The 25,410-nt window shown below is 46.2% G+C and overlaps 1 protein-coding gene across 2 annotated transcripts in view; it reads left to right on the top strand.

Annotated features, from left to right (window-relative positions):
- Positions 1-25,410, top strand: part of CFDP1 (craniofacial development protein 1) — a 61,182-nt gene that overhangs the window by 29,243 nt on the left and 6,529 nt on the right. The window contains exon 6 of one of the 2 annotated variants that reach the window (XM_062499979.1): positions 16,053-16,069. The exons of the other annotated variant lie outside the window; for it this stretch is intronic. Coding sequence (XP_062355963.1) covers positions 16,053-16,069 — 17 coding nt within the window. The remainder of the gene's footprint in view (positions 1-16,052; positions 16,070-25,410) is intronic. 2 annotated transcript variants of the gene reach the window in all.

Here is a 25,410-nt window from a genome sequence, read left to right as displayed (position 1 = left end):
CCTTTTGTGCTGTGCCAGAGTGATCTCAGCACCTCATGCATCAGGGAGCATCCTGGGAGCACATTGCCTTGAGTTAGTGTGTATGGCAGTTGTGTACACTGCCCTGTAGAGTTTAAGGACCTCAGCATGGTTAGTTGGTAACGGAAAAGCAAGCTTATAAAAATTTAGGATAACCATCTTCATGTAAAAAGCAAACACCGCTGAGAGGCTGCAGGAGACAGGGAGGGGAATAGCAACCCAGTCTCTTAATTCAACTGAAGTTTCTCTCAACGAAGAGAGAGTAAATGAGAGGAAGTAATTTTACTCTGCCAAGTGCTTTATTTAAATATAAAAGCTTTTCATGGGTACTTGCAAGAGATACTGTTAACAGCATGGTCCTTTGCATGACACTTCTTTCAGGCTTAGGTTCCTGCAGTGTCAGCCAGATGATCTGGCCACTGGCTGCTGTGTTCCCACTATTCCTCTCACATCCATGGTCGCTGGATCTTTTTGCTGAGCTATTTCAGTGCATTTAGCTGAAACTAGCCTGACTGCCAGCATTGTGTGCTGAAACAGCCCTGCAACAGCTGAGGGCTGAAGCCAGTGTCATGGAAGACATGGATAGATTTAAATTGTGAAGGAGCTTCATTCTTAGTTAAAGAACTTAATCTTTCCAAAACGAGCTTGTTCCTCAAGGCAGGAAACATGCACGAAGGAAAGACCGCTTTCTACTTTCTTCTCTTCAGTTTGTGCTCCAGAGCAGTGGTAGAGGCAAGATCCTGGATAAACCAGGCCTTTGGACAGCAGCTCACTTGCAGTGAGCAGTCTTCTGTTTTGAAAGCTGTTCTGTGTGTGTATGTGTGTTAAGGTTACTGTTAGGATAACCTGATACTAGGGTTATCATCTGATGTTGCACAGAGTTGCAAGAATAAATAGTCATGTGCTAGCACAGCATCTCTAAAGTCACATACATGCAGCTGCTGGTGCCTGTGGTCTTTGCAATCAGAACTCATTCAGACACATGATAATACATTTTCTTTATCCTTTTAATTAAACAGAGACTTGAATTCCATTTATCTCTTTCCACATTTCTTCAAAGTTTCTTATGTTTGCCCTCTTCCCCCACTTCAGCTTTCCCTAGTAGATTAGAGCCTGCTGGAAAACATAGAGTACATTGTGAAGTCCAAAGCACAAGCTGACTCAGTGATCCTTCCCATTCAGGCTGCCACTGTTCATGGAGCAGGAGGTCAGCCTTAAATTACTTCTGCCAAAAAATACTGCTGCACATTTTATTAACTGTTGCTGTGTCTTTTAAGTTTAGGGTTTTTTGGAAAAGCAGTCTACTAGCACCATAACAGTCTGGGAAAGAGGGCTTTATTTTCATATGCTGCAATAATTCTCATTCTGCTGTAAGAAGCTTTTGCATCTCTTCTCCAGATCTATGGAGAAAGGCAGTGTCCTAGGCACAGCCCCTATCTCAACCAACAGTGGCCCCTGTCCTTGAAGGCTTTCAGCTCATCCTCTCTTTAGGAGAAGGGGCATGTTTTTGGTGCTGGGTGGATCTCTTTAGAGCAGGCACATTCAGTACAGGCAGGAAGAAAGACTTCCTTGTCATTCCCATTATTCTTACTAGGTGGAGAGATCCACTCGTGACCTTAGAGCAGGCTGGTCCACGTGTCTGAGTGTGATCTCGCCAGTGTCTATGAACCTGGATGCAAACATGGCAGCAATGCTGGTGGAGCTGGTACTGAGGTGCCACTACGAAGTGAAAAGTGAATCTCATCAAGTTCCTGTGTTCTCCATAAAGCAATCAGTGACAACTTGCAGTGATATTCCAGGGAGAAAGTAGATTTTGAGGAGGGAGCAGGGCAGAGAGCAGGGCTTCATGTGACAGTGGTGGGAATTTTGGATGTCTGTTGTTCCCAGAAATATGCCCAAGTGCCCTTTTTCTATTGGTATATTAAGGAGTTATGTAGACTCAGCCTAGTTTCATTAATGGATTTAAAATAGGTTTTGGCATAAGGCAGCCAAGCACATCAGAAGTGGACCAGAAAATACTCTTCCTCAGTCCAAGAGTCTGGAATCTGCTTCTCACACCAGCTAAAGCAAATGACAAATGCTGGTTCTGTTGTAATCTAAAATCTTTCTCATTTTCTCCCTCCCCCACATCCATTGTGTGCATGAGTGCATAGACTATTTATTAGCAAATTTAAAGCCACAGGCACAAAACTACTGTGGAGTCACCCTAAGGCCCCTGCACTAGAGGAGGAACATGTTGAATTAAAAGATAATTGCCAAAGCAGCTGAATTCAGTTTCTTCATTGCGTTGACTCCAGCTTGAGGTACTTATTGATGCTTTCCTTTTAACCCTTATTTCTTCTCCAGTCTGATCTGCATTTTTGACAGGTGATTATTATCACTGAAAGAGCTGACAGCTCTGGTAGTCTCCAGTGCTGCAGAAGTCCTGATGGTGGTTTTAATGCATGCAGGTTGTCTTTGAATATTTGGAAGGAAAGGCTGTAAAAAACTTGAAGAAAACGTTTGAAGTTTGTCTGCACTGTTCTGTTGGGGCAGGACCTACCCTGCCCTGGTCCCAGAACAACCCTGAGATTACAGGGTGTCTTGGACTTCAATGGGGGGGCACTCATAATTGTGAATCCCGAAACCAAGTGATGCCCATAACAGCTAGACAACTTCTGTAGGTATTTCCAGCACTTCCCTGGCTCTGTCCTTAAAGGTGAGAACCTCTCTCAGCTTGTGCTTCTTAGATGTACATCAGTGACCCAGTTTCTGGGTTTGTCCTTCACAGCAGATGCCTCTTAACAAAATTTGTCTTGGTAGTGGGCAATCTTTGACTTGTTTGAGTCCAAAAAAGCTCATTGGTATCAGACCCAAACCCAAGCTGTCACTGTGCAAATACCTTCCTCCTGTGCTGAAAAACTGTAGGGACACTCAGACCTATTGCTGAGGATGTCTCAATTTAAGCCATGTTCAAAGTCGAACTTTACTGCACAAATGCGTGTCATACTTCAAGACCTGTTGATGTGAAGAAGAATATTCTTAGAATGATTTGGGTTCAAGGGATCTTAAAAAAATCATCTTATTCCACCCTCCTGTGTTGGGCTGGGACACCTTGCACTAGACCAGGTTCCTCCAAGCCACATCCAGCCTGGCCTTGAACACTTTCAGAGATAGGGCATCCACAGTTTCTCAAGGCAAACTGTGCCAATGCCTTTCCACCCTCACAGTGAAGGATTTTATGCCTAGTAACTAATCTAAACCGCCTTTCTTTCAGTTTAGAGCCATTTTCCCTTGTTACATCACTACATGTCCATCCACTGTGATGGATGGTGAATGTCCTGGTGTAATGCCTCATGTGCAAGGGTTGAAGAACTAGCAAATGCTAGGATGGAATTAATTCCATGAAGGGCCCAGCTTTTAACTTCTTAACATACAAAATTATTTGTAGCTGCTGTTTGGCAGGGTTCTGTCTCTTGCAACAGGGGTCACTGCTTCCATGCAACACTAAAGTTGGTTTATCCTATTTTTACTAAGCGGCAAAAGTTGTTTTTCTAGTATGCTGTAATTCTGCTTGCTTCCCCACCCTTCAACTCCATTTGTACACTTCAAAATAGAAGGAGGAAGAGGGCAGAGAAAGAACAAAGGCTCATAATACGAATGGAAGGAAACTAGGGAAATTCAGGAGGAAATGGACAGTGAGAAATACAAAAAGATCCAGCTGCGCTGAATGCATGAGGTGTGAGTGCACTGGGATGCTTTCTACTTGTATTCAGAGCTCAAGACCTACATTGTGGAGCTGAACTTTTCTTTGAGTCAGTGACCTATTCAGACACCTAACAATGTCCATTATGTACAGTCAGCTTGTTTATGCCCTGTGCAGGGCTTGCATAGCTTTTTTCCATGTGCAGTAAAATTATTTACAAAGTGGCCAGGCTGGGCTCAATTTTGCTGTGCAAGCTCTTGACCATCAGCTTTCAGCAGGCATCTTGTAACTTCAGAAAGATTTAAGAGGACAAACTGTGATGACAAGATGCTCAAGGAGAACATCTGCTGATGAAAACACTTCCTAGCTGACTGATAGCAAATGTCTCCTTAATTTGAAGGACAGAGGGAGGGGAAGGAGGTAGCAAGAATTGGGTCCCTGCCTCTCATGGAGTTGTAATGATCAAATTGATACTGTGAGGCAGCCTGAAGTGGTGAGTGCAGAGCAATGCCTGATGGCAGTGTGGGACCAGCTTGGCAGTAGTGCTTGTGCATCACTGTGGCTTGAGAACGGTGGAGAGGGGAAACCCTGGGAGCTGGAGGAGGACTTCTCCTGCCATGGACACCCAAGCAGTGCTGCTGCTACCTTCATCCTTGCTGTAGAATAGATGGGGCTGTCAGCCCATGGGAGAGCTATGCTTATGTTCATTCTACAGCTGCAGAGGAACCAGCTGGGCCATGTTTAGCATACGAGGGGATCCCCCAGGAGGCTTTGTGTGCTCTCTGTGGAGGTCAGGGCAGCAGCTGCAGAAGCATCTTAAGTGCGCTCCTCTGCAGAGATATCCTCTGTGACCTTGGGCAGCCCAAGGTTTTAGCCCTGTTGCTTGGAAACAGCTCCCACCTCCACTACAAAATTCAGCATGAGTTTTTGGATCACATGGTGGCTCTGATTAACATGAGAGCTGAGGTACAGCTTTTGGGGTAGGAGGAATCATGACTTGACCTTAGCCTGTAGTTTTCAGCACCAGGATGTAATTCTGAGTTGAAGAAGGTGCACTTTGACCCAGCCCGTCAAGAAGCAGCTGTAAGCAGTGACTGAAAGTTGAAGCTAGAAATAAGGTACATATTTGTGGTGAGAGCAATTTGGGCATCGGAGCAAGTCTGTGCAGGCACTGGTGCTTTCTCCTATTTAAAGAGAGAAAGCATTTTGGCAACTTGCTTGTTCTATCTTATGCCCTGTTTAACCAGCAGTCATTCAGTTAGAGCCACTTAGCAGCTTTTAAGGCATTTCTTTAGGGAAACAAAAAGAATTCTACACATTCAGGAAAACATCTGTCATTGCTTGGAGCAGAAACTGTAGCTAAGGTGGTCCCTAGAGCATGTGGGAGAGCTCCAGTTCCTTACTGCCTCTCTGCAGTCACTTCAGAGAGAATAGAACTGGTTGTGAAGGTGAAGAAGGATTTAGCAACGTTGCCCAACATTTAGGAAAAAAAATCAAGGGGTACCTCTTTGAAACTTCAAACGTGTGCACAGCACATGACACACAAGGAGTGTTTTTATTAATGTTTGTTCTCAGGAAATTGTGTTGCTTTGTAAGCTGAGGTCTTTTAAGTGTCTTAAAGTTTGGCACACTACAAGCTGGGCTTTAGCAGGCACTTCTGGAAGTTGTCAGCCTGAGCTGTATTTTCCTGACTCAGATCCTTGCAGTAAGAGCTAAGGAATGGAGCATTTAAATGGGAAAAAAAAAGGAAAAAGAAAAAAGTAGAAGCTGCAGTGCAGCTAGATAATGTCAATCTTGTCATTACTTTTAATATTCATTGCTAGGCACAGTCATCACACTATGTCAGTTTTAACTTAAGCATCCCTTAGTCCTAGTCATCTTCTGCCTATGTACATGAAAGAGATGACTGAGCCCACAGCTGCTAAAGGCATCTCTCAATTACTTATATTTCACTGGGTATTTAAAGATTAGGTCAGGACACAGAGGATCAAAGGGTTTTTCTTTATCTTTTAATAAGAAACTTGTATTTGCAGATATGAGAAAGACCAAAGACTGAAGTATCTAACATGTTCCTTTCTTCCCTGCTGCTTCCTCTAAATGGTGTGGGGGTAGGGAAGTATGTGGAGATCCTACAGGGAATAAAACAATGTTCCTCTTGGTCTACTGCTTACCACAGCCCAGCCCTGTTTCCCAAAATTGATGGGTAAGGATGTGCTGTGCTGGAGTTCTCATGACATAGCCTTGCTTGCAATGCAGGAGACCAAGCAACGTACAGGGAATTAAAGATATGGGGCTTTGCATGCTTTAAATGTGAACAGCAAAGGCGAGGATGTAATGTGTGAAGCACTTGAGAGATTCCTGCAGTCTCTTGCTTTTGCTTTCTCAGCTGACTTATCAAACACTTTTTGGGAAAAAGATCTCTACATTATCCTCTTCATTGTGATGCTCCAGCTCTTCAATCAATAAATTGTCATCCTTGGAATCTCCAGAAAATTATTTGGCAAAATCAGGGAGGACCAGATTAACCTTGTCCTAAACTCAAAGAAAGAAGCAAGGAAAAGAGTTTGGAGATCTTCCAGCTGTCTGTATTGAAAACTGTGGGAAGGGGGTTGGAAGGCATGGATCCCAGTGTTAAACAAAGCCAGCAGCTTTTGTATCGCCTTTAAGGCAGACACATGTGGCAGGAACAAAGATGCTGCCTGTGCTGTAGCTGCATGACCTCAGAAATGAGTAGTGTACAGACTGCACTCGCCCCAGCGTGTGCTCAGGAGAGGGGTGTGAGCTGTTCCCACACAACCATCTCTAGAGCAGCCTGAAACTGTGTTTAGTGTTCTTCTGCCAGCCATTCATCATCATGTCAGCAGGTTGAAACAAGTGATAAAGCTGCTTGAAGAGGATTTGATGGTGAACAAGTTGTGTGTGGTGTAACAGACTTATCCAGTGTCTCGGGGCGCTTGCTTTGTAGTAGCTTAACTGGACATAGAAAACTCTGACTTTGTGATTCATAGATTTGGGGATGGGGGGGAGAGCTGGGCACACCAGACCCTCTGTATTGCCAGAGGCACGTGATGTGGATGAGGAGGATGTGAGGCAAAGCCAGCGTGTCTGAAGAATAGCAGAGCTGCTGAGCAGCCCAGGCACAATGCTACCTTGGGGAAGCTGGCTGAATCTGTGCCTCCTGCTGCTGATGTGCTCCAAACCAGCTTGGGTTTTCCATGTGGCTCTGGGTGCAGCCACCCCATGCAAGGTGAAGGCCTGGGGGAAACCCTGCAGCTAAAAATGCCCTTTTAGTTGTCTGATCTTGCCTTCAGGCCCTGAGGCTGTTACAACTGGATAAGCTAAAAAAACAAAGGAATCGTGGCACGACAAGGAAAATCCCTGATCTGGATTAGACGCGCAGCTGAGTTACCAACACTTCCACAGCACAGCCAGGCTTTCTCAGGCAAGCTGCACATACAGGTAGTTTATAATCCAAAGGAAAGAAGTGCAAGGTGGAGAGGAGGTGACCCTGGTAGCCAGGCATAGCTAAGAGCCAGTACACATTGGCTCTGCCTCTGAGTTTGTTGTGTGACTTCATCTCCGCATACTGCTCTTTTCTTCCCCAAGCTGCAGGGTGTGCCTCACTCCCATGGAGGACTGAGAGGTTGTGTCTGTCCTCTTCTAAATGCAATATCATTCCTTGACGTGCTTTAACTCTGAGAGTTAATACCTTCAAGTCACCTTTCCTGTTACAAACTACCATCACCTGTAACTTTGGCCTCTCTGCTCCTGTGTTCATGCCCCAACAGTCTTTAGTTGCTCCTGGGTTTGAAAGAAGTGCTTGCTGCTTCCCACCTTCACCTCAACCAAATGTGCAAGGTCAGGAAGCCAGCAGGGAAAGCCAGCCTCAACTCAAAGGAGAGGAAAGAGGTAAAATAAACACTTGCCTTCTGAAGTTGCTACTTGGGACTGTACTGATGCAGACTTTCCCATCTGCTCTGTTCTCTGTGGAGTTGAGCACAGCAGGGTCTGTTCAGGTAAGCATCACCCCAGCTGGGAGATGCTCCTGTAGGATTTTGCTGTGAGGAAGAAGTAAAACAGAAGAGGGGTTTTGTTAATAATCTAAGACTCCTGCTTCTAAGTGGTGCCTTTAGGCATATATTCAAATGGCAAAAGCTGTCAGTTTTTCTTCCGTCAGAATTCATTCTTGTTGCTGCATTCAGGCAATGGTATATGTGAAAAACGATCATCTCTAGTGACAACTTCAGAGTCTTTTGCCATTCAGAATTGGCCTTGTTTAACTCTGCTGCTGAGAACGGGCATTCAGGCAGTCTTGCTTTGGTTTTGTTCCCTTTGTATATAGTCAGCATGGCAATGATAAGAGCAGAAAGTAAGCTTCACTTTCTCTCTACACGTTGTTACCAGGCTGGCTATCAGGCTTTGGGCATCTTTGTGTTCTTTCTGTTCTTTAAAGCAGGAGAGTAAATTGGAGTCCCCAGGTTAGGTGTCAGCCTCCTGCAGAGATGTTTGTGGTAAGCCACAAGCAAGGAGGGAACCCTAATTTTATGTGCCTTCATATTGGCTCTTCCATATCGACTGTCTGCTATGTCTCTGAGTTTTTCGTGTTGTGTCAGAAGAGTTATTGTCTGAAAATTCTGTAGTTCTGTTGATGCTGCTGGGCCAGTATGGACAGATTTCATACCCTGCTCTTGCTGCTGCCTGGAAGATTGCACTAGAAACCATGTTTTTCTGCAGCATGACATTGCAGTTCACCTTCTCCAGCACAGAGGATTTTACAGGGTCATTCACACGTCTGTGGCTACAGCATGGTCATTTAGAGTGCATGAGCAGTTTAACCCTTTAGTCTTTCTGCTGAAACTCTTAAAAAAGGACTAGGTGAAGAGCATTGATTTGGTGGCATAAACCTTTCCATCAGATTGTCCAGGCTGAATTCTGGATAACAGCTCTGCTCTACTCCAACCAGCACAAGCCTCTTGCTACAAATTGTTTCAACTAGTGTCACATTTGACTGATCGGGTAAGAATCTCAGCTTTGCAGCAAGGAAAATAAAGTTTCTGCCTCTAAGGGCTGGAAGGAAAGGCCAGCCACTCTGGCTGGCTTTAGCTAGGAAACTAGGTGACAAATTATTGCTGCTTCTGATTTTATTCCTTTTCTGCAATGCCTGGCTTCAAGCAAACGCCAGCTAGAGAGGGTGCGGAGACTGACTGGGCTTTTGAGCGCTGGGTGTTGGCAGCTCTAGAGAAGAGCTCCCATGTGCTGTTGGTTACACTGATGTCCCTGTGCCTATGAAACCTGGGTGTGTGCTCTGGTTCGCAGCACTGCTTGTTGCCAACATGTGGCTGGATGTAGGTGGCCTGTCCTTGCTGTAATTTGGTGGGTACTAATACATCAACACTATGCAAGTCTGCTTTTAGTTAGCTCTTCCTCCTCCCAGATGTATGGCACACCATGTGGGATTTAGTTATCTGGAGCTGCAAGGGGAAACCCTGCTGGAGAATTTTATCTTGCCCTAGTTTAGTTACATGCTCAGAAACAAGACTTCCTATTGAAGAAGTTGGGGTTTTGCTATTGACTTCTCAGTCTATCCAGCCCCCCTCTAGTCTAAAAAAATTATTTATTATCATCCTGGCTGGAATAAAACTGCTGTGTGACTTCTAACTGCATCCCTGCCTTACCAGCTAAAGAAAGAGCAGATCAGCTGGCTTGATTTAATAGCAGAAGTGGAGGAAAGCTGATGGTGGTGCATTTCTTTTTTTCTTTTTGAATGCAGTGATCTTTAGCTCAGAAGAACACATCTCTGCTAATTGACTATTAAACAAGATTGCTTGCTGAGGTGCACTGGCTTGCCATTTCAATCCTTTAAGGAATAAGCCTCTGATCAGCTGCACATAGGGCTCTTAAATATAATCTGCCTAATGACTGGAGGGCTTTGACCTTATGTTATTAAGGCACTGATGTTTTGGGTTACAAACCAAACCTTTGGGGTGGGGGGCTGAGCAGGGGTGGGGTTTTTTTCTGAAATGGTAATACTTGAAACAACAAAGGCTGCTTTTAACTCTCAAAGACTTGGAAGCAGCACAGAGTCAGTCTAGAGATAAGTCTCTTTTAGCTCAAGATTCTAGAATTGCACACAAGTTACCACATGCCTGGACCACCAGTTAGACACCTACCTGGCCACAGATCCTTTGTCCCAGTTGCTGTGCACTGTGCATGCAAATAATGTGTGTTTTCGTGTGTTTACCCAGTTTGGAAAATATCTGGGCCCTGAGGGATTCGAGCTTCCTTTTGTGTTATGAAAGGGGCCATGCTGAGAGCCAGCTGAAGCAATGCTCATTGCCTGCTTTGCAGACACTGCAGGCTCCAGGAGGATTTTGGAGTCCATGCACTCAGTGTTTGAGGAAGGATGCTTAGTCTGGTGTTTCACACAGATTCCAACTGCCATTTCAAAGAGCTCTGCTGACAGGCTTCAGAGGAGATCCCAACACAAGCCTGAAAGATGCAGCAGCTTGGGGTTCAGAGTAGGAAAGGGCTGGGCAAAATAAGGGGCTAGCTGCAAACAGAGGCAGACTGGCTCTTTCCCTCTTCAAATCTGTTTTGTTCAGCTGGCACCCTCCTCCTCCACAAGCATGGATGCAGAGGAGGAATGCTCCTTGTTGTGGCAGGCTTTGGGTGCTCTCCCTAGGGTGTGGGGAGGGCACAGATTATTTGGATGCTTTCCGGTCCCATTTCCCCCCCACACCCCAGTTGGTTGATATACATCATCCTAAAACCTTAATATTGTGTGGCAGCAGACTAGAAATGGGAAGAGGGACAAGACTCATGCTTGCTTTTCTGTTTTAGAGTAAATGCTGCAGGAAGTTGGTATTTCATTGCTGATGCTAAACCTGGATGTGGGGAGAAAAGGCAGAATGTGGCTAATGTTGAACACCTGCCTCTGACAAATAATCCACTAGAGACCCTGCAGTAATTTTGTAAATCACAAACACATTTTCAGCCTTCCCAGAAATGTCTACTTCTAAATGCTAATCATCAAATAGCCTAAATTACTGATCCAACAGATTAATCTATAAATTGAGGTAGGCTTAGAATAGCTGTTGGAGAACAATATTAAGTAAGTAGGATCTAGTTCAGTGCTCTCTATCTTTTGTTGTTCTGACCTGACAAATAACTCAGTCTCTTCTTTGTGTTATACTAAAATGTGTCATAGGAAAGCTGTTTAAATTCTTTTTGACCCATCAAACAGCATGTGTCTGTAGGAGAGAGGATACCTGCATGCAGCAGTTCTGCAAACAAAGTGGGAGACTGTGAAATGAATGATGCCTAGAGCATCAAAATCCAGCCTGCCTGTTTTCCCTGCCTTCCCTTTCTTGCACTTGTAATCAGAGAATATGGGAGGTTTGATGGATTTCTGATAATAAAGCCTCAAAGCAAGGATCAGCAGTGGGAACAATGTATTTCATTTGTTATAACCTGAAGTAAAACTGCTCTACGCATATTCCACTAAGTCAGGTTGCCACCTCTTTCTAAGGTGATACTACAGGATGTCTGTCTGCAGACTTTGGCCTTTTATTTGGGAGGGGAGAGGAGGGAGTTGGTTTCCTTTGCAGCAGCAAGGGCAAAATAGGCTTTTAATAAAGCTTAAATTCTGCAGCTGCTGGCTAAATTAAAAAAAGAAGTGCTGGCACTCTGTCCTCCTGGAGATGAGCCTTTTCCAGTTCTCTGCGGTGACCCAGGGATGTGAGCCATCCCTTCTTGTCTTTTTCCCTTTGTGCCACTTTCTTGGATGAGAACAATGGGAGAGCTTCTTCCCTTGGCAAGGCTTTGCCTTGCTTCACCTTTTCTGCCCATGGAAGTGGTTTAGGTTTGTGAATGGAAGGAAAAGAATCATAGAAGGAGAAGTTCTGTAGCATAGATATCATGGAGGAGGCTTTTTACTGGTTATAAATAAACTCAAATCTCTGATTATAGACCCTGAAGAGAACTAGAAACTCAATGGCCAAGAGATAAGAAAAGGAGGCATATATATAAAAGGAGTTTATATATAAACACTTTCCACCAAGGTGCATGTGGATCAGCTAAGTGTTGCTGGAGACCTGAGAACAGCCCTTCTGAAACACTAGATTACAGTCCAGATACAGTCCAAGAACGCTTTGTCCAAATACTACTGTGATTGAGCCAGATAAGGGAATTTTTTTGTTCATGCAGAAAGTTTCCTGCTTCTTACTGGTGTCCTGGGAGGTTCAGCATGACTTCCTTGTACCTGGCTGTTTGCAGAGTTTGTTCCTGGTGCTGAAGAGCCCAGCAGCTTGAAGTCAGGAGCAGGGCAAAGTATCTCACTCTCCTCTCCCTTCAAATGTATTTTTCTGCCCCTTTGCTAACAGTAGCCTCTGAAGTGCACCAGAATTGTTCACAAGCAGATTCTCTGCTGGAAACCACCTCAAGTTTTGAGCAGCTTGAGACATCTGGTTTGACAGGAGAGGACTCAGAATACAGACTTAACTGGGTGCTTAACATCAGTGAGCGCACTGCAGTACCAATGTAGGGGTATCCCGAGGTAGCTCCTAGGCAGAGTGTGACAGCCTTGTCCCTTGATGCAATTGTCACAGATGAAGTTAAAGAAAATGAAGAATTATGCTGTGGGTGAGTTTCAGTCTCCTCTCTCTTGCCAAGGACTGCTGTCCAGGAACTGAGAGTAGGCAGAATGCTGAATGACCTGACTCTAGCAGTGTGGGTCATTGGGTGCAGCATGCTGTGAAGGCTTTCACTAGTCCTTATCCGGGAGTTTTGCCAAGAAACTGGTGCTGGGGGAACAGAATCTCAAGCTATGAGGCAGAGAAACTCTCCCTAGGAGATCTGTAATTGAAAAACAAGGAAACAAAAACATCTAGACAGGGTGACAAGGTTCAGAAGATTGCTCAGTAAGCTGGGTCAAAGAAAATTTAGCTGTCCTGAAGCAGATCACAGAAACAGATGAAAACTGGGCTGGACGGAGACATTGAAAAGGAGCGTAGCCAAGAAAAGTCTTTAATTTCTGTGGCACAGTGCAAAGGGCAGGAATCTCATAGGTTAGGTGCTTGAGGGGTTCAGAGTACCCTGTCTGATCCCTGCCTTCTCTGGGGTCATGGCATTTTCCTGAGAGCTCCCTGTGAGCACTTGTGGTTGAACTACAGCCTGCGTTTCTGAAAGAAGCATCCACGCACAATGGAAAGACTTAGAATTTGGGATCCACCACATCCTTTGGGAAGCTGTTCCCATGGTTAATGCATTTACCACGTAACTGTTAAGAGTTCCCTGAAGGAGTTTGAGTCCTCAGCTGGCAACCTGCCTGCCTTGCTCAGTGCTGCTGCACAGCTTTCTGCCTCCTGAGGCAAAAGTCTTGCTACAAGGGGTCTAAAGGCTTCCTGGGATCATGCAGGCTCCTCTAGGACAGCCAGGGAGCTGAAACTGTTCCCTCCAACCAAGAGCGTGGAGTGAAGCATTAGTCTGTTCATTCACCAGCAGTCCACTGATCTTGTCTCCTCTCTGTGTGGATGTGTGCCTTGCTGGTTGCCCTCAACAGCTGGTAGGTCACACAGGAGTTGAGAAGCAGCTCTGGCACTGTACCAAGCAGAGGCTGTGGGACACTCAGCAGTGAATTCCAGAGATGATGCGTCATGAAAGCTGGCCCTGCCAGCCCCTCTGCATGAGGCTGCTGGACGTAGTGGGAGCCTTGCTGGGTTGCAGTCCCCATGTTCAAGGAGAGTTTTGGCTTTCTGAGCAGATTTTGGTAGGTGGATGTTAGCTGCAAAATCTCTCTGGAAGCCTGCAGCTTTGTGTGGGTGGGAGGGAAGCCTTGCATTTACCCCTCTGCCTGCCTCCAGCTGGAAGGTGACAGCTGAGCTTGTGGCTGGGAGAAGTCAGCTGTTTCCATTTTCTTCCTCTGGAGACTTGAAATCTATTTCCAGTGAGTTGAAATCTATTTCCAGTGAGTTGGGTCTCTGGGAAGAGGAAGGGCAGTTCTTCTAAGTGACTGCTGCCAAAGCCAGAAGGCACTGGGAGGTTGCCTTGCCAGCCTCAGATATTTAAAACACTTCAGTCAAGCCCTGGAAGAAAAATAGAGGATATTCTTATTTTTTCTTCTTAGGTACATTTTGGGCTCTCTGCACTGTCCACTGGTTCGTTATTAAGCTTTTCTGCAGCCTTAGAAAGTTGTTGAAACAGCAGAGAAAGTTCTTGTTGAGATGAAGAGCACATCCTTTCATCAGTTGACTTCCTATTGTCTGTTTTCTCCTGGCTGGACGTTATCTTTTATATGGGAAACATCTTTAAAGCTGTTAGGGTATTTCTCTTCTTACCCCTGGACTACCTTTTTTGATCTGGAACTTGGGGCCAGCTCTTTATCTGGGCTGGAACAGGAGAAGGTAATTGTGATGGATCCCCCAGTGATATTACCCTTTCCAAAATGTGATCAAACCCTCATTTGTGTTTTATGACTGCTTGTAGCAGTGCCCAAACATTTATGGTCCCCCAAAGTCCCACATGCTGCCAGGCCAGGCTTTCCACTGGAAGAAACTGGAAGATTATATTCATGCTATTGGTGAACTTGCATAACACTGCAAAGCAGCTGCTCCACTGAGCTCTAGCTTGTTGCTTGTTGTAGTGATGCATTTGTGCTACGCAGCCCTGATTCTCCTTCACCCTCACTTAATTTCCTGGGAGCATTCCCCTCTCCTAGGCTGCTGAGCTTTGTGAACATTTGCCAGTGGAATGCAGTGTATTTGTTTTAATCAGATCTATTTTTAAAGCTGTCAGATTAATTGCTGGGCTGGGAGGGGATCCCTCCCTGCCTCTGTCCTGCCGTTCTCACCTCATTTTGATCAAAGCCTGGCTTTGATCTGATACAGTGGGAAGCTGACCAGGACTAAGCACTAAGGCTGTCCAGGAGCCACAGAGAACAGAGGAAGGGACTCTGCAGTGCTGGGAGGACACTGGGAGTTGTTTTCTCTAGGGCGGTTGGGGTGTTGGATCCTCCTTGCATGGCACACTGCACTGTAAGGAGCGACCTGGGAATCACACCAGCTGCTCCACCATCCACACTCATTCACTTCGAAATCCCTTTAGCACTGGAACAATTCCATTAGCAGGACTTCTTAGGCCTGATTTGAAGGGGTTTCTCCGCCGATTAAAACTAAATCTGTGCACCAGTGTGGAGAGCTTGTCATAACCAAGACATTCCCTGCGTACCTCGGGGCTGCTTGCAGCTGAAGTCTTGAACAAAAGATCTGCTGTTAGACAAAGGAGGAAGGAGTGAGCCTCTGAAGAGAGGAAGAACTTCTCTGTTTGTCAGCAGCTTTTTTCTAACTATTCGTTTCTTAAGGATTGGTCACCAGTTAATCCATGTCGTTTTGCAAACAAAGCTGTCAACATATTTAAGGTTGCATGGTGAAATAACTTCATTTCTGTTGGTTCTAGCAGCTCTGAATGTTCTCAAACAAATGCCTTTTAAGATAAAAATGGCCTGTGCTTGATCCCAGCTCAGAGTTGTGATGGTTACTTTTATTTGAAACGTCTCAACTGAACCCAGTGAAGTCAGTGAGAGCTGCAAGTGTTTGAAAGTCAAGTCACACTGATTTCCATGGCTAAATATGGGCGTAATGCAGGGTGTTACTCTAAAATACTTCAGTGTGTGACCCAAGTTGGAGCCCAGCAAGTGTGCTGTGTGCCACAGACACTGCCTGCAGTAGCTTCTGACAGCTTTCAAGTCATCAACCCGTTGGACCCGAGTACCAAACACATCCTGCCCTCTCACTTTTATTTTTTGCTCTTACCTGCTGTTGAGGTGTGAGATATCTCACAGCCAGGTAGGAGTGTGAGCTTACTGGCAACTTGATTATGTGTTAATTTCTGCTGATTTCATGGGGTCAGAAGTGAGAATGGTAGAAGCAGGACACCTTCCTCCCTCCTGCACACTTCCCACACAGTGTGGACTGTTAGAGCTTTGTAAGAGACATTTCTGGCCACTCTCAGTGGTAGCACTAAGATACAAAATTAAATGTAGCCCACCAACTTGGAGTGGGGTAGGTGCGCTGGTTCTCTGCTGATGTAGCAAAGTCCATCTGAAACTGATGCATTTATTATCCCTAAATGTTTGAAGAACTTAAGAGGAATGTAAAATATATATGAAGAACATGCGTGAGACTGATTCAATAAAATTAATTAATACAAGCAGTGCAAATGCAATTTAGTCCATGTGGGAACAGTTTTGGGAGTTCTGGTGCATGTATGCAGTCTTTCAGTGGCAAGAGCAAGTCTGGTTTGTATTGTGTGGATGCCCTGGGTGGAAGAGAGCTTACATGAGGAGTGACTGCAGCTTCCAGCTGGGAAGGGGCAGCTCTGTCAGCATTTGGCTGCAACTGCAGTGCTGTGTGTAACAGGGGTGTAGCTTTGGCTGTAGACCAAGCCCAAGTTACAGGTCCTTGCCCATCAGCCAGGGCTGGTTAGTGCTGGCCTGGAGTCCTTAATGTCTTCATAGTATCAGAAGTAATTTGAATGCTATGGCTCTTTCAATTAAGCTCCGGTTGAACTCCATGCACAGATATTGTAATATAATTGGCTGGCCTGCTGCAAGTGCATTAGGAGAGTCTGCTGGTGAAACAGCCTCTGTCTGTGTTCCAGGCTGGAGGGGAGCCAGAGCGAGCCCTGGGCTCTGCACAATGTGATACTGATTAGGAGGGTGCGAGATTTTGTTTTTGCTAAAATAGTTCTGCCAGTACAGCCCGGAGGGCAGCTGCAGTTACACTGGTACAGAGGGGGCCTTATGCTGCTCTGAATTGTCCCTGGCTCTGGGATGAGGATGCTGCTGGGATACCTTTATCCTGCAGTAACAGCCTGTGCATGGCTGAGGGCTGCCCAGCTCCACAAGTGCAACTTTACTTTGTTGATATCCACCCCATAGCAACTTTGTCTCAAAGGCCCAAGGGAAATATTTTGCTTCCTCTGGCTGTTAGGAAGTGGGTTCTCCATGGCAGCAGTCCCTTCACAAAGGGTTTGGTCCTGAGCAGGAAACCCTGGTCCAATCCCTAATGAGCCCTTCCTGATGATAAGGGAACCTGCGGGTCAGGGGCTCTGCCTGAGCCAGTCAGCTCCCCAACAGCTGATGAGCTTTTTGCTGAGCACATCCTTCAGAGCCTGTAAAAGGAGACTCCAGGCCCTCCAGAGAAGTGAGTGCAGACCTAGATGCCACAGTATAGTACCTGCCTGAGGAAAAGCCAGCTCTGGCAGAGCTGTGCACCTGTGATATTGCTACTGCTCTCTGACATTCCTGAGCTAGAACATCCCATCTCTCCCCTGCTCTGCCTCTGACTGTACATGGAGACCCAGTAATGGTTTTATTACTGGAATAACTGTATTCATGTGTGCAGTATTGTGTGTATTTACACCTGGGTTATCCCCCAGTTTGGGGAGTGGACTGGAGAATAAGGTGCTGTCCTGTTTTGGAGCAAGGAAGCACTTAGATCTTTTTTTCCAGCTTTGCACTTTGGAAAGGCCTATCCAGTACACTCCATGACATGAAGATAGGATGAAGTATTTCTGTGTCTTGGAGAGTGAACTAGAAAAGAAGTTACTGACTGGTGTCTCTTCTGGCAGCCTATGGCATGGTGCTCTTCAAGCCCCATCATCAGCTGCTGTGTCAGTTTTGCTGTTCAAGAGCTGGTTCCATGGATATTTACTTCCCTCCTCAAGGTAAGGTGCACTCTGCCAAGGCAGCATTGCACAACTTCTAAAGTCACACCTAAACTCTCTGTGCTGGATTAATAACAAATCCAGCAATAAACCTGGAATACTGGAACGCTTCCCTTTGTCAGGCAATGCTTGCTGTTGTTGCTGGGAATTGGGAGTGACGTGTTTTTTTCCCCTGTGACAAATCTTTGTTCCCCCACTGGCTATATTTAGACACAAATATATCCAGAATCAACTTGGGCCCATGGCAAGCTGTGCTACTGCCTGCAGCAGCCCTCACCAGGGCAACATCACGTGGGCTTTTATTCTGTCACATCTGCCCTTGCCTCTCCACAGTGATGGAAAATGCATCATCTCGGTCAGGCTTCAATTGCTGGGATGAGGTGGTCTGACTGTCCTTTCCTGATGGTGCCTTTTATCCCCATCTTAAACTTTTCAACATAGAACCTAGCTGTGGGAAGGAGAGCTATCACTCCCTTCTGGAGAAGTTACACCTCCTCTTCTGTATGTGCGTCACATTGCTATTTGAACACTAGTGTGCTTTAGTTGTGATTCTCCTCAGGGATTACCTTCTTGACTCAATGGAGCCAGTGTCAGAGACTTTCTATGAGTTGAAAGAAGCTGTGAACATCACTGTTCGTGTAGGGGTCTCCACCATGAGATTCTCTGAGGTCTCAGAGAGTATGGGGTGACATTAGAAATCAGAAAGGACCTGGGGCTTGGTTTAGCCCTTGAGATTGCAAAAGCAGTGATGACAAAGCAACTTGGGGCTGCCAGGTTGGCAAGCCTGAACAAAAGCCTGAGAAAAGTTAACTAACATTATCAACTCAAAACTCCCATTTCCTTGTTCCTTATAAGTATTTGAGGTTGGTCCTGCTACAGTCAGACCATGCTCCTTTTGCAGGTGTGCAGTCAAAGCATTTTCACCAGGACTCCTGTCAGCGAAGCCCTCCATGCAGCAGAAGTCAGTCTGCCTTGGTCTGCTGGCAGGATCACAGGCCGGGTAATTCCACTGCACTTGCATCTCTTGCTGCCTTTGGACACAGCTGCCTGCTCTGCTGCACCCTGTAGCACCATGCAATGGGTTTTGTCCCAGCTGGGGCTGCTTTCACACAGTGGTTTTGTGCATGTTGTTTACTCTTCAGAGTGCAAGGAAGTTTGACAGCCCTCACTCCAAAGATATAACCCTGCGTCAAAAATCCCCACTACTCCTAGAACACTTCAGGCAGGTTCTTTGGCTCAGTTTGTGTGTGCTTTAGGGTGTAAATGCTGAGCTGCTACCAGCTCAGCAAGTGGAACATATGGACAGGCACCACTAGGTTGGCAGTGAGTTCCTTGGGCTGTGCCACCCTGGCTGGGTGGTGGGAATCCATCAGTCCTCTCCCTGCCAGCCTGCCTTGGGCAGTGCCCTCCTTACAGGATCGTCGCTAACCCTCCAGCACCATCCACCCTGCTCTTATCTTCATTTCCTCCTTGCTTGCTTTTTTTTTTCCTCCTGGGATTTCAGTGTTTGTTTATTTGGTGTTAAGGAGGCTTTCTTGTTTGCTTTTTTAAATACCTGTTGTGACAGGCAGAGCTGAGAACAAGCCAGGTTGCTCTCTGCATCCACCTGAGAGTGTGTTTGGGAAACAATACAAAGTAGGGGCAGGGGGAGAAAATAGAAATGCAGTTGCATTTTTCCTGGAAGACTTTCTGTCTTTGGCTGGTTATGTGTGGTGAAGGGTGAGAAGAGCTGGTCAGTTTTAGGTTCTGAGGAACAAGATCTGTTATATCATTCTGGGGAAGGTTTCTGCAAGCTGGCACTGTTGTTCTGCTTCTGTCTTGCCTTTGTGATGTGTGCCCCTCTTGTTCCCTGCCAGCGTTGTTACTCTGTTGAGGAAGATGGTCTGGGAGTGAACAGTAGAAGCTGGCATATGGGTACCAGCCAGATCTCTGCATGCATTCCTCTCGTGCAGTGTCTCTCACACCCTTGCACACAGAAGGAAGGACAGCAGGGTGGGTGATCTATGGTACTCTGGGCAGGAATCTTCCACTTTATTGAAATGAAAGTATTTACTGGCGGCATCAGTTCCCCCGCTGTGGTTAGTTTGCATGAGAACCATTTCCTGCAGTTAAGGAAACTATTCAGCTTTACAGTAGATCGTGGAAGGAAGAGGTACTACAATGTCCAAAATCCTCTGTTTGCTGAGTGGGCAAGTTTTTCACCTGAATCTCTACCATCAAAGCACTTGGGGTGACAGGAACAGAGCTGCCATTACTGTGCTGCAAGTAAATATCACAAGTTCCAATGAGGAGGGAGGGGAGGGCAGGAGAGGGACATCATGAGAGCTAGGGCTGGGTGGTCCGGATGGTGTTTTAAGGGCATTGTGGCCTGAGATGCCATCTTTCTGCACTTGATGACATCTACTTACCAGCACCCTGACGTGATAGTGGGATCTGACATGCTGCTCAGCACTGCAGGGAGCCAGCAGATAAGTGGTTTGTGTTGTAGTGTGTGTTCGAGTTGAGTTCTTCTGCTTGAAGCCATTGGAAAGCCATTCAGCCATGATGGAGAGCTGGGAATGGATGCCTCCTGCTTGTCCTCTTCTGCCAGACATCATAAATACACTCGTCCTTGCAGCAGTCCCATCTAACGAACAGCAAAAACTATCCATCCAAGTTCTGAACCTTGCTTGAAAGTGGATTTTTATAGGCTGTAGGGGTAACCTGCCTTTTAAAATGGTAATTGGTAAAGGTGATCTCTGATAATCTGCTTCTAAGGGCTAGGGTAGAAGGCATGTGGGCTTTCCTGGTCTTGCAAGATTTCCTGCTGATGAAATCGTGTCACCCCTGTGAGTCCACATTTATTTCTGCAGAAGGAAAGATTGTTCTGCAGTGCCTCATGGAGAGTCACCAGATGTTTTGGATGGATGCTGGAATGTGATGGAGTGTCCAGCACTAAATTGTCTCTGCTCTGGGAGTTGCAAAACCCTGCAATCAGGCCAGAGAAGGTGCCCCACTCTGTTGTCTTATTTTCTTTACGCCATAGCTGCAAGGTGTGTGGAATGCCTTGGTGAAATCAGCAAACCTAAAAAAATACTCTTCTTGGTTCAGGTCTTGCAGCAGCTGCTTTGTCACAAGACCCTCATTGGCAGAACAGGTAATTTGCCACTGTTTAACTGGGGATCAGGGTGCTGGTTTTCATTAGTGGGGGAAAAACAAGCAAGTCATTTGTGGTTTGCATACATCAGTGACTATCCTCTTCTGTGTGTTTGCTCAAACTGTTTCCCCAAAATGTGGCATAACAAGAAGAGGGGTGAGGGAGCATTGAAGTGTTAGCTAAGAATCAGTAATACCCTGTTTCATGTTCAGTATTTTCTTCTAACAAATTGAGCCCTTCTTAAAAGTGTTGATACATGACAGAAATAAGGCATTCCTGCTACAGAAGTTGTTACCACAGCAAGGAGGATACTACAAGGCAGATGGGAGAAGCAGCACAGGGTCTGTGGAGCCAGCAGAAACAGAGCAGCAGAGGGTTTGTGGTCCCCAAGGGTGGAGGTCAGACTAAAGCTGGGGACACTGCTGGCTCCTTGGCCAACATTGGAGTAAGTGTCCTTTGGGCTCAATTTGTTCATTGGTGTTGGACATGATCTGTCAGCTCCTGCAGTCTGATTCGGCCTGTCCCTGCCTGCTTCTGGCCAGTCACCTTGATCTTCTTGGGCCAACTGGTACTGGTTCAGCTGTTAAATAGTCTCCATAGGTATTTCACAAAGATGGGAGGTGTTTTCCCTAGCGTTCCTCTTCAACAGCTGCTGCATGGCTGTTGTGGATAGGAGAGCCTGATTTGCAAAGACATCCGAGATCCACTGTGTCAAGGGAAATGTGAGGGCAGACAGGAAGAGCAGCACAGAGCTCTACCTCTGGTTAGCAGGAATGTTCTGCATGGATGAAGGAGGAAGGTGGCTTGGCAGCACTGGAGCAGACAGATATCTTGGTGAATCACAGGTTCAACATGAGTCACTGCTCTCACATGGTTGTGAAAAAGGCACACGTCACAGGGGCTGTGTAAGGAGCTGCGTGCTTCTCAAGGCATCTGAAGCATTCCCCCTGATTCCTGCTCCCAGTGCTGCTAAATCCCTCACTCCTGCTATTCCCGTTTTGGATGCTGCGTTTTGAGGAATATGTGGGCCAATAGCTGAGAGTCCATGGAGAGCAGTGAGAGTGGTCAGAGGGCTGGAAACCATGAGGAATGAGTAGAGCTTGAAAGGGCCTGGGATTGTTTAGTCTAGAAAAGAGCAAGCTGAAGGGGGGGGGGCAATATGAAAAGCTTTCAAAGACATAAAAGGCTGTTGCAGAAAGTGAGGGAGTGATCTGTTCTTAGCTTCTTAGGAAGAAGATATCAAGTCATAGGCTGAACAAGGAAATTTAGTCATTGGGGAAGACTTACATAAGGCTGATGAAGTACTGAAACCTCAGTGCATGTGGGAGTGGTGTCAGGAGACCTTCAGAGCACCCATCTCTGGGTGGGTGGGAGAGGAACTCATCCTGCTTTGGCTGGTGGGTGCACTACGGGATTTTTGTAATCATGTTCCCAACTGCTGGAAGATTATTTTCTAAAGCTTGTGATGAAGTCCGCCTCTTTTAAACAGGCATACATTTCCCAGACACTGACCTTCCTGTAACAAGACATCAGGGATTATATGTGGCAGTGACACTTTATCACTGCTATAGCAGCAATTTTCCAAGCTCCTGGTCAGGCTGCAGGCTTGCACCAAGATGAAGGGGAAATGTCATTGTTAAGGACAGAGATACAGGGCGTGTTCACCTATGGTGGGACAGCAAGGGAGCCCATGGCTTGCTGCTTGTCCCTGTGTATGACCATGCTAGATAATGCACAGGCATAGTCCCTGTCCTGATGACATTAGATGGTGCAGGGGAATTCCCCCACCAAAGTAGAGCTCCCCAGCATTTTATTTTTATTTGCTGGTTCAGGGGCAGACTTTGGCTGTGCTTTTTAATTGTGAAAATTCAGAGCATGTCTTTGTGTCCTAAATAGGTGACTGTCCTGATACTCATCCCTGGGATCCATTATGTCTTAGCAAATTACTTTCTCTCTTTTAAATGCCTTAGTGATTAAAGATGCCACAGCAGATACCCTTAATGAGTACAAAAAGGGTAATAATTCCTCTTGTTGGCACTGAATGCAATTAATCAGGCCCCTTTACTTGCTTTTTAAACAGATGAGGCATTTAAGGCCAAGCAAGTTTTTAATTGGACTTTAATGTTTCTCATTTGCTTCATTTTGGCACAAGCGTAGGAATTCCCACCCCCAGGTTTGCTGGATTTATTCAGGGTGATAAAAGGCTCAGCGTCGAATGAAGACTCAGCAGCAGACTCAGACATGTCCTTCAGCCTGTGCCTGGCCCCATTGCCTGGCCCAGGCTTGGTCCTGCTGCAGCAGTACGGAATTGTCTGGACAAGAGTAGAACCAGGTTATCCAGCCCAGAGCCAGTTTTCAGCATGGGGCTGGCATTGGATATTAAAAATATTTCTGGAGTAGTCATCAACACAAGGTTGCAACATAGCCTGCCCTTTCTTGTTAGGTCCCATTGCCTTGAAGGAGCTGTTGAGTTGTGAGTATTCTTGTGATTATATGGATGCCTTTGATGGAGGTCCATATCATAGCCCAGACTCCGTAGCTTCAAACAAGAGGTGAATTATATGTTTTAAGCAATATTCCTGAGATCTGTGGCCAAGAGGACATAGAGAGGTCTTGAGCACCATTAAATATGGATGTGTGCATCAAGATGGTATTATTTTATGCCAGGAATTGCCATGGAAGAAAAGATACATCATAAGAAGCCCTCATCTGATTTGCAGCTCTTGCTCCCTGAAGCCAGCACCACCTCTTCTTCCACTGCTGGCCATGAACCATCTTGCCTTTGGTTCCCTTCCCTCTCATCTATCCTCCACTGTGGTTTGGGGACAGCAGTGGCCAGTTAGCAGGTCTCAGTCTGTGTTTCATGCAGAGACCTGCTCAGCAGCCCAGCTTGGTCGATTGGCCCCTGTCCCAACTCAGCTCTTCCCCACCAGCAGCCAACAGCTCAAGGTTCAGCCAAAAAGGATCAGTCTCAGCATGTGTGAGCCTGCCTCTGGGCATGCTTGTCACTCTGCAGGGCAGGGATTTCTCTAACACCCAGGAAAGATCCCAGAACTTTCAGTTGGGTTTTTCCAGGTGTGTGCTGTGTCCTTTGCAGTCAGACCTGTCTGTATTTCAACTGACAGTGACTGTAGACTACCATCCACAGAAAGGTCAGTGGCTGGAGATGAGCTGTGGGTGTCCTTGGATAGGTGAGATGGCTCTTGGGTCATTGAGGTTTTTTTGCCCCCCCCAAAAAAAAACGTTTAGGAGAAATCTAGGGACAAGGGACAGTACCCTCCGTTTCTACACCCCTGCTTTTCCCACTTCAAATCTTAAGCCCAAGTGTGTCTGGAAAGTTAAGTGTATTCAGAGAAATGTGTTATTGAATACCTTGTGTTAATTTAAACACCTTCTGCCTGCCAGGCTCGGGGCAGAGGAGCTTTGCCAGCTGGATCAGCCATAGCACTTCCCTAGATCTGTTTCAGGGCGTCTTTAATTCCTCCCAGTGCAGCATAAGGAACTGCTGTGCACAACGACCAAGCTCTGCTTTCCAGGCAGCTGTACAGCAGGGAATGCCACAGGGGATGCTTGCCCAATATTTTATTTGGTTCATCCTTATTCTTTGTCTGGTTCATCCTTATTCTTTGTCTTATCTCCTTTCCTCTTGACTCCCTCACATCTTGAACGTGCATCTGATACTGGGTTTGGTGGTTGAGCAAGTAGTAGTAGTCTTGTAGTCTTGGATAGCCAGATGTGGGACCCAAGTCTCTCCAATTTTATCTTGTGCTTAGAACATCTTTGCCCATTTTGCCCCCTAACACCACTTCCCTGCTACCTGCAGATAAGGATACCTGGAGCCATCATGCCTTGAAAAGTAAGGGAGAATTGGAGGCTGAGCAAGAATCAAGGTTTTATTGTGTGATCATGGTGTGAAGAGCTGTAGACATCTTGAGGAGATGTTCAGGGATAAAGGCAAATCAAAGAGCATCCAGGTTGTTCTGTGTCCCACAGTGTAAACAGCTTCTAGGTGTTGGCCTGTGCTCCAGCCATGGGCAGGGACTGAAGAAGATAAGAGGGCCAGGTCCTAGGACATTTCTGCTCCTCTCGCTGGTATTGAGGAGGGGCAGGCAGTCTCGTCCAATTGCTATGGAGCCTGCCAAGGTGTCCTTAATCCCAAATATATCTATGTCAGGAAGCTGCAACCCCAAGTGTCTCTAGCCAGCCATTCTTTCATTGAAAGTCTTCTGGCTGAGGCTTACAGAGTTGTCATTTTCTTTGATTTAATTCCATATAAACTGCAGAATTATTTTCCTTTAGAGGCTTGCAAATTACAGAAGCATAAACCATGCTAATGATCCGATAAGGACAACTTTGGATGTGTTCCCAAGAGCGGCTACCCCTGGGCAGGAGTGTGCTCAGAGAACACTGATAGAGAGCAATTTGCCATGCTCACCTGGCTGCCTTCCTTGGGCCCCCCTTCCCAAATTCCTTCATCTCTCAGGAACGAGAGTAATTTCCTCTCTGGCTTCTTGCAGAGGCAAAGGCCCTGCAGACCTGAAGTTATCTCTGGAATGTGTGTAAACACGAGTTCAATGGGATGCTGTTTGCCCCCATTCCTGCAGGGGTTTAAGAAGGGTTAATACAAGTTTGTTTTACGGGTTCCTATCCCTGAGAATTGTCTTCCTTAGAGGGCAGCTTGGCTGACCCGAGCCCCTGTGTGTGCATTTCCCAGCATAAAGGGGAGATTTGGGGGCCCCACCACACGGGTGGGATTTCACTCCTCTGAGAACAAGGGATGAAAGACCAAAGTGGTCTTCCTGCCAAACAGGGACCCAGGAGATGGTATAGGATCACAGTGCATGTGCAC

The sequence above is a fragment of the Cinclus cinclus genome, chromosome 11, assembly GCF_963662255.1.
Source record: "Cinclus cinclus chromosome 11, bCinCin1.1, whole genome shotgun sequence".
NCBI lineage: Eukaryota > Metazoa > Chordata > Aves > Passeriformes > Cinclidae > Cinclus > Cinclus cinclus.
Note: the sequence above shows the minus strand (reverse complement) of the source record. Positions and strands in the feature narration are given on the sequence as shown.